Here is an 11394-nt window from a genome sequence, read left to right on the forward strand (position 1 = left end):
AAAAAAAAAGAAATTCCATTTGACCCAGCAATCCCATTACTGGGTACATATCCAAAGGATTATAAATCGTTCTACTATAAAAATACATGCACACGTATGTTGATTGTAGCACTGTTTACAATAGCAAAGACCTGGAACCAACCCAGTTGTTTATATATAGATAAACAACTCTTTTTTTTCTTTGATTCTTCTGAACCTGCACTAACTCTGTCTTATCTACTTTTCAGCTGAAAAGTCCTTCTTGCCTGAATGTTCGAGGTCCTTCTTGCCCTAGTGTTTCTTTCACAAGGGCCTTTGGTCTAGCGTTGACTCCCTCCCACAACTGCTTTCTAAATCCTGTTCTGAACAGATACACTCATTCCACAGTTTGCCTTCTTTCCTGTCTCCTGCAATGACCAATATTAAATAAATTATACTTTTTAAAGGGCTAAAAATTTGTATTTTTGTATCTTTCTAAGTTACCAAAGTAGGCAGTCTACACAAATAGCTTAATGGTAAGAGTATTTGTTGGTTTGTCAATTGTCTAGAAGTTGTTGCCTTCAGAGTCTGGACGTGACCCCAAATAATGAAGGAAAAAAATACACATCTACAAATAACTATAATGCAAGGAGGAAACAGCTGCCATAGCAGACACAGAGAGACAGAAAAGAAAGACTTTCATGAGATGCAGTGTTTACTAAACTCCAGACATCTGTGCAATATACTTATAGCTTTACCACATCTTCCTAGCAATATGTGAAAGTGTAATAATAATGAAATATTTTTTATATTCACATTCCTTTTCCAGTATCCCTTTGTGTTCTACAAACATCTTTCCAAGATAGATATTAGAGAGAAAGGAGAGTTTTAATCTATTGAGGCTGAAGGACTAAAGTGATAGCTAGATGAAGACAGCTGACAGGCATAGGTATGCAGATTTGAGAGTTACATTAACATAAATGACACTGAAACTATGAGACAGGAGGTCATTGGTAATTTTCAGAGGAGGGGTTTCAGTAAACTCTGGAGAACATCGCCCAATAAGGTTGATGAGTGACTGATGAAAAAGAAGAGACAGCAACTATAGAAACTTAGTAAGTTTAATAGTGAAACGAATCAGAAATGGTAATTCCAAGAGGTGGCTCTTGCTAATATTAGGACCAGGATTAAAAAATAATAAATAGGCCGGGCGCGGTGGCTCAAGCCTGTAATCCCAGCACTTTGGGAGGCCGAGGTGGGTGGATCATGAGGTCAAGAGATCGAGACCATCCTGGTCAACATGGTGAAACCCCGTCTCTACTAAAAATACAAAAAATTAGCTGGGCATGGCGGTGCGTGCCTGTAATCCCAGCTACTCAGGAGGCTGAGGCAGAAGAATTGCCTGAACCCAGGAGGTGGAGGTTGCGGTGAGCCGAGATCGCGCCATTGCACTCCAGCCTGGGTAACATGAGTGAAACTCCGTCTCAAAAAAATAAATAAATAAAAATAAATAATAATAAATAATGCAGACATGCCTTAGAGGTGTTTGGGGTTGGGTTCTAAACAACTGCAATAAAGCAAACATCACAATAAAGCAAATCACATGAAGTTTTTGATTTCCCAGTGCATATAAAAGTTCTGTTTACATTATGCTAAAGTCTATAAAGTGCACAATAGCATTCTGTCTAAAAAAATTGAAAAACCAATGTGCATACCTTAATTTTACAATATTTTATTGCTTAAAAAAAAAGTGCTTACAATCATCTAAGCCTTCAGCAAGTCATAATCTTTTTGCTGGTGGAGGGTCTTGCCTCCCTGTTGATGGCTGCTGACTCATCAGGGTGGTGGTTGCTGAAGGGGGCTGGGCAATTTCTTAAAATACGAATTGCATTTGTCTTACTTTAAGACAATAAAATTGTTGCATTAATTGACTCTTTATTTCATGAAAGATTTCTCTGTAGCACGTGATGCTGTTAGATAGCATTTTACTCACAGTAGAAGTTCCAAAATTGGAGTCAATCCTCTCAAATCCTATTGCTGCTTTATCAACTAAGTTTATGTAATATTCTAAAACCTTTGTTTCATTTCAACACTATCACTGTTACCAGAAGTAAATTCCATTCTAAGAAACCGCTTTCATTGTTCATCCATAAAAAACAACTCCTCATCCATTCAAGTTTCATCATGACATTGTAGCAATTCAGTCACATCTTCAGGCTCCACTTCAAATTCTAGTTCTCTTGCTGTTTCTGACACTTCTGCAGTTACTTCCTCCACTGAAGGCTTGAGCCCCTCGGGGTTATCCATGAAGACTAGAATCAATCTATTCCAAACTGAAGTTAATACTGATATTTGATCTCCTCCCATGAATCATGAATGTTCTTATTGACATCTAGAATGGTGAATTCTTTCCAGAAGGTTTTCAATTGACTCTATCCAGACCCGTTAAAGAAATCACTACGTACGGCAGCTATTGCCTTATGAAATATAGTTCTTACATAATAAGACTTGAAAGTGGAAAATACTCCGTGATCCTTTCAATTTGTTAAGAAACACGGTATCTACGAAGCACAATAAAGTGAAGTACAATAAGACAGGGTATGCTTTATATTCGTGATAAAAGGGAAGAAATAACAGTTGTAATGAGTAGCTAAGTCAGCTTGGAAGGAAGGCATTCTGCAGTCAGTTTTTCTCATTATATGCCCCAGACTTCCTGCCTCAAAATCAATGGTATTGCATGTTAAAATTGCAGGTCTAGCTCTCAAGCCCAAGCCTTCTGAATCTGAGTCTTGGGAGTTGGGACCCGGGAATCAGTATTTATGTACGCTTTAAATTATTCTAGCTAGACAATAAAATTAGAGGTTCTACAATAAGAAAGTTTATAAAACTAGCAAGAGACTTTTATTTTGTTATTACTGTACATTATATATTTTATATATCTTAGAATAAATAGTAAGTGAATATCTTAAACTGGAAAAGCATTTGTTTTATCATACTACTTTCTAGAATTAACACATTATTCTGGTTATGTCGTTCATATAGGTCAAGGCTTCATTTCTCATTGGGATGTGGTTTTGTTTGCTTGGTATAGCATGGATAGTTAGCATCAAGTATATGGTTTTGCACTGTCTACCCTCATCTCCTCACCTCTTATCAAACAGTTGTAAATAGAATGACCTCAAGTCAAAAAAGCTGAAACACAGTAATGTTTTTTAAAGCCTCTAAATTTCTAGGTTGAAACTAATTCTGTCCTGGAGAATTTAAACCCGTATAATGTATCCTAATTTTCCTTTGTTTTTCAATTGTCTAGAAGAAAGGCCTCTATTTTTTGTTATCACAGAGACAGCTCTAACTTTGTCAGATAAAATTAACAATAAAAGGAGATATATGTGAAGAGTTTTGTTAAGTGGAACTTTACTTTGTTAATTAAATACTTCTCTTCAAAAGAAAAGTATGGTGAAGACTTTAGTGACTCTATACCAATTCCAATTTTGTATTTTGTAAAACTAACACATTCTGGAAAAATAAAGCAAGCTCCTAAACAGTTCACTACAAAGCATCTAGTTTATTGTGACAAGAGGATATTGAGCAAAGGATTTATGCTAATTGACCTACATTCTAATTTATGACCAACTCCATTCTAAATAAAGTGAACCATACTTTACAATAGCCTTAGAAACCTAAGATTCAAGGGAAAATAAGAAAGATTAGCTGATTTTATTTGAAACTATTTTGAGTAGAGCTTATCCCAGTATTCTGCCAACACATTTCCACACAGGCATGAATTTCCACACTCAAATGTTTTGCTGTGAAATTTTTGTGTGACTGTTTAGATTTCTTCCCATTTCTGATTAAAAATTTAGTCTTTAATCATGTTTTTCTGAGAACTTGTACTGAGTTTTCAGTTGTAAACCCAATGTGAAGCACACTTAGCAAGACAGCTCTTTCAGGAATGAGATGAATTAGTCGGCTACCCTAAATTTCTCCTTTCCGAGTGTGAGCAGGCTGTTCCTCACATCAAGTGGGCAGCCCTGATCTCCCTCCCCTGGAATCTTCCTGTTCTTGATGACTCGTGTGGCCCATAGAATGCAGGAAAAGTGATGTCCTGGGACTTCTGATGCTAGATCATAAGAATCTGCAGCTTCTGCTTGGGTTTTTTCAAACACTCATTCTTGGGATGCTGCCTCTTGGAACCTAGCCATCATTTTGTGGAAAACTCAAGCCACTTCAGGACAGCTTGAGATAATGTCATTGTCAACGGCTAGCATCAACTGCCAGCTATATATGTGAGCTCTCTTGGACAACCAGTCCAATCCTGTCTTCAGATGGCTGAATCCCCTGCTGACATCAGTTTTCCAAGGCAGGAAACTTCAAATGAGAATTGCTCAGCAGACAGTCAGCCTGCAGAACCGTCAATGATAATAATAAATTGTTGTTTTAATCCACTAGTTTGGGAGATCATTTTATGCAGCAATAAATGCTCATAACATGAGTTTTATCTTTCTCTGCTGAGGTTGGGACTCTTATCAGGCCTCGTAATTTTCTAAGGAAAATAACACACAAGAAGCCAAACGATCAAAAGTATTATCCAGTATTCTAGCATCATAAAAGTATTCTTAATTTGCTTAATGGAAATAACTCCATCTTATCTTCTTTACATTTTTTTTTTCTCTAATGATTCCTGGATCAAGATCTGAGCTACAGAAATTTATAGAACCTTGCCCAATCCTCTCATCAAACAAATGAGGAAGCAGGATCCCAAAGATTTATAAGACCCATTGAAAGACATAAGAGATTATCAGATGCATCTCCTATTTCAAACCTTGGCTCTTGTACCTTGCTCATAACTGTGCCTAGGGTGTCATCGTCTTCCTTAAAAAAAAAGGTACTAGCTCAAGTCAATACTGTGTGTCATTATTCTGTGTCTAAATTTGCAAACAGTTTTACAGATGCTTAACAAACTCCATTGTTACTGAAATTGGGTAAGAGCAAAATATTTCTATTTGATATTTTTCTCTTGTCAAAATGTGTAGACTCTTGGATCTAACACGGAATGTTTAAGTTGTCACATTTCACTGTTCTCATGTTAGGGCATTTAGTACATATCATGTGGCTGGTCTCCCTCTTCAATCAAACAGGGTTTATCCTTTCCCTCCCTGCCCCTCAACTAGTACTCCTTATACTCACACTTTCAAATAGATAATTCAGTTTATGGGATTTCCACTCACTAAATGTTGGTCACCCTTTCATCTTTGTTTTCCTTCTTGTTCCTGTGATCTAATTAAATTATCATTGTGTGTTCCTAACATACTAAATGTTTATGTTTAGATATCTTGCTATCACCTTTTTTTCTCTTTGTTTGAGACTGAGTCTCTCTCTGTTGTCCAGGCTGGAGTGTAATGGTGCAATCTTGGCTCACTGCCTCATGGGTTCAAGTGATTCTCGTGCCTCAGCTTCCCAAGTAGCTGGGATTATAAACGCGTGCCACAACACCCGGCTATTTCTTGTGTTTTTAGTAGAGACGGTCTCCCCATGCTGCTCAGGCTGGTCTCAAACACCTGGTTTCAACTGATCTACCCACCTTGGCCTGCCTCCCAAAGTGCTGGGATTACAGGTGTAGCCACCAACGTTCCAAATATGAAATTAATTTCCCCTCCAAAACATGCAGAAAATAAACATTTGAGTATTCTATCAAGGGACCCACTACTTCCCCAATCTTCAAGATTTCAAACTTTGAGATAAAATCTTCTATTCATTCTTTTATTGCTTCATTGCCTAATTTTATAGATTTTTTGTTTGGCCTATCTCTCATCCATCTTTTGCTCTCCAGTTCCACTGGCATGGACATATATGATAGCTTATTATTATCATATTATATATATCATATAATATTATTCCCATACTGGTTTGGACATATATCACCCCAGGATTACTGTGAAAACTGGGTCTGTCCTCTTCAACTTATTCTGTTTTAAACAACATTTTCCACTTATCTTCCTTAATCACTAATCTCATTACGTCCTTCCTGCTCTAAAACCTTCCATGACATCCTACTTCCTATCATGTAAATTCTAAATTCCTCTCATTGCTTTTACAGGCTCTCCAAAATCAAATCCTATCCTGTCAATCCCGCTCCATATCTTACTGTTCCCCAAACTCACCTCCTTACTGCCTAGAGAAGGAGCTCCTTCTTCTGCCTAGAACCACTTCCCTTCCAAATGTTTTTCATTCCTCCAAGCCAGGTTCAGTACCACTCCCATTAAACTTTTCATAATATCTGTCAAACCAAATCATATTCAACATCATTTTTTAAACAAAACAGTAATCAGTGGTCTCATAGTGAAATATATGTGGTCAAGTAGAACAGTAAGTGTGTTAAGGAGAAAAATTAAAAATATTCCTGGCCTATCTTTTCCGCAGAACCTGAAATTCCACAATTAGAGATTTGCAGGTTAAAGTTCACCTTGAATTTAAAATGTAAGTACTCTTAGCAATAGGTTAGCCGTACATTTTTTTTTTTAAGTGTAAACTATTTTGTTGTATCCTTTCTGCAGAGTAACATTTTAGAGTGGAGGAAAAATCCTCCTGCATACCTACACAAGGCGAGGGCATCAATGAGGAAATCAAACAATACAAGGAAGAGATGCCAAAATTGCAATTTGCCTACTTTGCAAATAACTTTTTTTTTACATTCAGCCTTGTGCATTATGAAGATGAAGACGATAAATTATTCAGAATATTTGATTAACCAATTACTCTCATTCTTCCACAATGCTGGAGTTCAGATTTCTTCTTCTGAGACAAATGAGAATTGATTGCTACAGTCATCCCCATGGTACTAGCTTCCTTTCTTTAAGTGATACATTTTAGTTGTCATGATACCAGGGAAAAAAATGGATTCCATCTGTTGGTGCAATCCAGCATTCTCCTAAGCTGTTTTTCCCTCTTATCCTAGCAATTTGGATTCCAGTGCTAAACTCCCTACCATCCCTACTACAACTACATAGAAGAGGTTCTAAGTAGTGAAGTTTTGTTTTTCATAAGTAAATTAAAAGCAAGAGGAAGAATATGGCCTTAAGTGACCAAATGTTTTCTATTTCCTGTAGGCACTTCCTTCCTGCTTTCTCCTTTTGCTTCTCACTGCCTCTTGGCACTTCCTGTTCTCTGGCCAGCATACTTGAATATTGGTCCTGAGTTCTGGCTTCATGCTCTCACTCTCCCTTGCTACATGCTTGTTCTTTTCTCTACTTCCCTCACCTCTAGCTTCCTCACTTGCTTCTTTTAACTCCACTTAAAGAGAGTTCAGGAATATTTCTAATCTCTCCTACTGGCCCACGACTACATGAGTTTTGATGACCTCAATTACAATAGGAAAAATGTAATCCACTTTTGGCAGAAGAAGGAACAGAAAAATTTTAGGTATCTGTCAGATTACAGACAGGAGAGAGAGCTTCTAAGAGTTACAGACCAAGCTTTGGAACGGATCCTGACAACTCAGCTGTTAACTTCATACCATCCCCCACAACACCTTCCTATAATAAGGGATGATTGATAATTATCCATGGGCATTGAAGTAAAATCCAGGACAAATTGTTTCCATTATAGTATGGAAATGGAAATTAAAGAAATAATTAACTTTGAAATTATGAATACCTTACTTTTGATAGCCAGTTCTCTGGAGCTTGAGGTTACAAAGGTAAATTACATAATTCTTTCTAGACATTTTATTATGTTGGATCCAAATGGCATCTTAATGCTTTTACTAGAGCTAATGAATAGATTACAACAAGTCAATTATTTTGACTTTCTATTTGTGAGAGCTTTTCTTCTGTGTGAGCATATAAACAAGAGTTTATAGGTTCCGGAGCAACCAAATTTTTTTTTTTTTTTAAAGCCTGAAATACTCTCTGCCACACTTGGCAAAATGTTTTATCTTTCTTTTTTAACCTGAAAATACTTCTTCCTTTTCAGAAAACATTTAGACAGTCCTTAAGACCATTTCCAACACCGTTTATACAAAGGCCCTGAAAACGGGTCCTTCTAAGACTCTTCCAAGGGTCAAGCAAGAAGAGACTATGAATGTCTTGATCACAGCTAACATTCATAGGCAAAAATGTCCTCAGCTTTCTCTTTTTTCCTTTCTTCCAAGTTGGCTAGTGTCTATGAACTCCAGTGATTAGTAGTCAAAGCATCCCCTAACCCTTGAGCCTGTGGGAATATAGGAATTTCAACCCGAGCACGTCAGTCCCCAAGGCCTCCTTTACTCTGGAAGAAATCCCTCAACAAAGGACAAGGGAGAGGCCCGGGAAAGGGGCGCCCAGGGGGCTTGGGCTGGAAGCAGTGAGCGCACTGGGGTTGGAGGGTAGCCCGGCCTGCGGGCGGACGGAGCGCAGTCGGTGACTTCGAAGAGCAGCATCGCCCCTGCGCCTTTGGAGACACCAGTCCCGGGGTGGGGGTGCTTTCTCCTCCCCAGCTTCCCCCTAGCTCCTCGATGTTCCTCGTGGGCCCCTGCGTCCTAGTGCTGGGTTTGAATCGGTGGTTTCACCCCCAGTTCTTCCTCGCCTCCGCCACACACAACCACATTCCTGGGGCTGTTCCAAACTGCCGCCACTACACGCCGAACCAGCGGACCCTGCATGGAAACTCCAGCGAAGCTGAACTGCCCCGAACTCGGCGGTCCAGTGACCCTAGCCCGTGTGGACGCCCCTTTCACCACGCTGTCTACACCCGGGTCGAATTTAGGAAGAATCAGCCTTCAGTCTCAGCCCCAGACCTTTTGTGCACGCGGGCGCTGCGTTTGGACCAGGACTGGAAACTGTGCCCCGTCTCGCCCGGCCCCCGCACCTTCCTCTGCTCAAACCTGTACCAAGTGGAAGTTTGACGAAGTTTCCATTTCTCGCGCCCGGTCCAACTTGCTCCCCAAAGAGAACAGAAGAACGTGAGAACTCGAGAGCACAGAGATTTCCCTGGAATCCGCTCGCTCTTCGGATCCTGGGTCTCTTCGTCTCTCTTTATTCCCCAGATACCGCCCCAAGCGCGGCAGACAGGACCCCCAGGCCTGGGTCTTGGGGCGGCGCGGAGGATCGGCGGGGCGCAGCCTCCCACGCTCCCAGCCCACTGTGAACAGCCAGGCACCCTCCCTCGCCCCCGGGTGCCACCCCAGCGCCGTCGCCCCGCTCCCGGAGAGAAGTCCAGAGACAAGCGGGGGAGGGGGGATCTGGGGGGTGGGGACAGAGCCGGGACGAACGCAGTCTGAGGCCAAGGAACCTTCATTTTCTTTCTATAATGCCCATTCCCGAGGCCGAGCCTTTGGGCGGAGTGTCCGCGCCCGCCCGCGCACTCACCCATGGCCCAGGTCCTGCTTCTCTGCGGTCCCCGGAGGAGAGCGAGTGACCAGGCGCTGAGCGGGGCCAAGTTCTCCAAGCCGCGCTCGGGCTCCTAGCGCCCCGGCGAGTGACAGCCTCGCCCCTCCCAGCGGAGACAACTCGCAGGGCGCCTGGTGACTCTGCGGGCGCGCAGACCCCTCCCTCTTTCCACCTGCCGCCTCTGGTCGGAGCGCATTGCCCTCCCCTTCACTGAGCGCCTCCTCCCCAGAGGCCCCCACCCCGCCCCCTTTCACTCTCAGGAGACGCACGTGCAAAGTCTTTCTCCTAAATACGTTGAATGCACATCACACGCACGTTGTTGCAGCACCCCACAACCGACTCGGCAGCCAAGATGCTTGAGTGGAGTCAGGAAACAGATTATTCCAAAAGACAGGCTTGAAATGATGATTTTATGTTCCCTTGTCTTCTGTGTACCATTTTGTTTCTTAATTATAATATTAATAAAGAAAAGAGGAAGAGACAATCCTCCTTTAATTTATACTTTGTCATCTCCTCTTTCTTCTACATAAAATATGCTTCTGTAATTGGACAAGGTTATAAAGTCCTAGAAACTATACACATACACACGCACACATCCTGACACACACACACATCATAATATGCAGAAATCACCTGAAAAATAAACAACTCAATCCAAGAGGCAGTTGATGAGGCTGAAAGAGCACAGGGCTTGACAGTTGAGAGGACAAGTTGTAATCCTGGCTCATTTCCTAATTTCTAAGGTGAAGGATCTGGAAAAAGTGATCTCTAAGGTCTCTTCAAGCTAAAAAAAAAATTATATAATTCTATGGCTTATTGACCTAGTTCTTTCAAGATTCATACTGGAGGAGTTATTTCAGTAAATCAGTCCCCAAAGTATCTTACGCTGCCTTTTCATGTAAAGCACACCCAAAAGTATACATATTTATACTGTGAGCAAGTGGAAAAATAAAATAAAATGGACATGACTGTTTACCTTGAGGAACATTGTTATCTAATGGGGAAAAGATGATATGAAAAATAAATAAGAATATTTTAGCAGAATGCATGGATAAATGCAGAGCATATCGCTAAAATGCCACAGAAACATCTGCACAGCTTTTTCTCACGTAATGGAAGAGGTATACTCCTGGCAGGGGTGTTGTAAATGCACTTCAGTTAGAAGGGATTATAGTTATGAGAGGGGAGTGGAAGTAGTCAATAAAAATTAAAAGTGTTCAACATAACATTTGGAAATGCATCACCATTCTGGAAACCGACTAACATGAACTGTGACTGAAGCAAAGAGTAACAGTAATACATTTGTTCAATAAAGATAAATTGGTGGCTCACGCATGTAGTCCCAGCAGAACTTCAGGAGGCTGAGACAGGCATATCGCCAGAGCTCAGGAGTCTGAGAACAGCCTGGGCAACATAGTGAGACCTCATCTCTACAAAATTAAACAAAAAATTAGCTAGGTATGGCGGTGCATGCCTGTAGTCCCAGCTACTTGGGAGGCTGAGGTGGGAGGATCGCTTGATCCTGGGAGGTTGAGGCTTCAGTGAGCCAAGATTGCACCACTGCACTTAAGCCTGGGAAACAGAGGGAGACTCTGTCTCAGAGAAAAAAAAAAAAAAAAAGGATAACTGATAGATTTTGGAGATTAATTCATAAGCTGAGTTTTAGAATCACCACAGACATCTTACCAGCCCATTTCCTGAACACTTATTCAAAATAATATTTGAAATCTAAAAATTAGAACTATTTTTTTTTCTCATGGGATCGTATCGTAATCCTGAAATACAAAATAATAATTATAACATAAACTGAGTGCCGTGTGCTAAGTGTCAGGCATTGTTCTAAGGGCTTCTTTTAGCTAATATAATTCTCACAACAAAAGGAAAATACTGTTATCCCCACTTTACAGAGGAGGGAATTAATCCACAAAGAGATTAAGCACTTGCCCAAATTCTCATAATAAATAGCAATGCAAAATTCATGCCCAAGACAAAATACTTCAGAGTCCATAATCTTAGTCAGTTAACCACACAGTTTCTCAGTATCAAACTGGTTTGCCACTTGCTTGAGAAA

General features: G+C 40.6%; 1 protein-coding gene across 2 annotated transcripts in view; it reads right to left on the reverse strand.

The window, feature by feature from the left end:
- GPM6A (glycoprotein M6A) overlaps positions 1-9977 on the reverse strand; it is a 375929-nt gene extending 365952 nt beyond the window's left edge. Inside the window, exon 1 of one of the 2 annotated variants that reach the window (XM_037727886.1) lies at positions 9957-9977. Coding sequence is in view for 1 of the 2 variants with exons in the window: in XM_017498544.1 (XP_017354033.1) it covers positions 9303-9306 (4 nt within the window). In the remaining variant the exon portion in view is untranslated. Of the gene's footprint in view, positions 1-9302; positions 9673-9956 lie in introns of those variants that run through there. The other variant, XM_017498544.1, reaches the window with a different exon arrangement.
- Between the last annotated feature and the right edge of the window lie 1417 nt (positions 9978-11394).

Source organism: Cebus imitator, unplaced genomic scaffold (assembly GCF_001604975.1).
Source record: "Cebus imitator isolate Cc_AM_T3 unplaced genomic scaffold, Cebus_imitator-1.0 Scaffold243, whole genome shotgun sequence".
NCBI classification, from domain to species: domain Eukaryota; kingdom Metazoa; phylum Chordata; class Mammalia; order Primates; family Cebidae; genus Cebus; species Cebus imitator.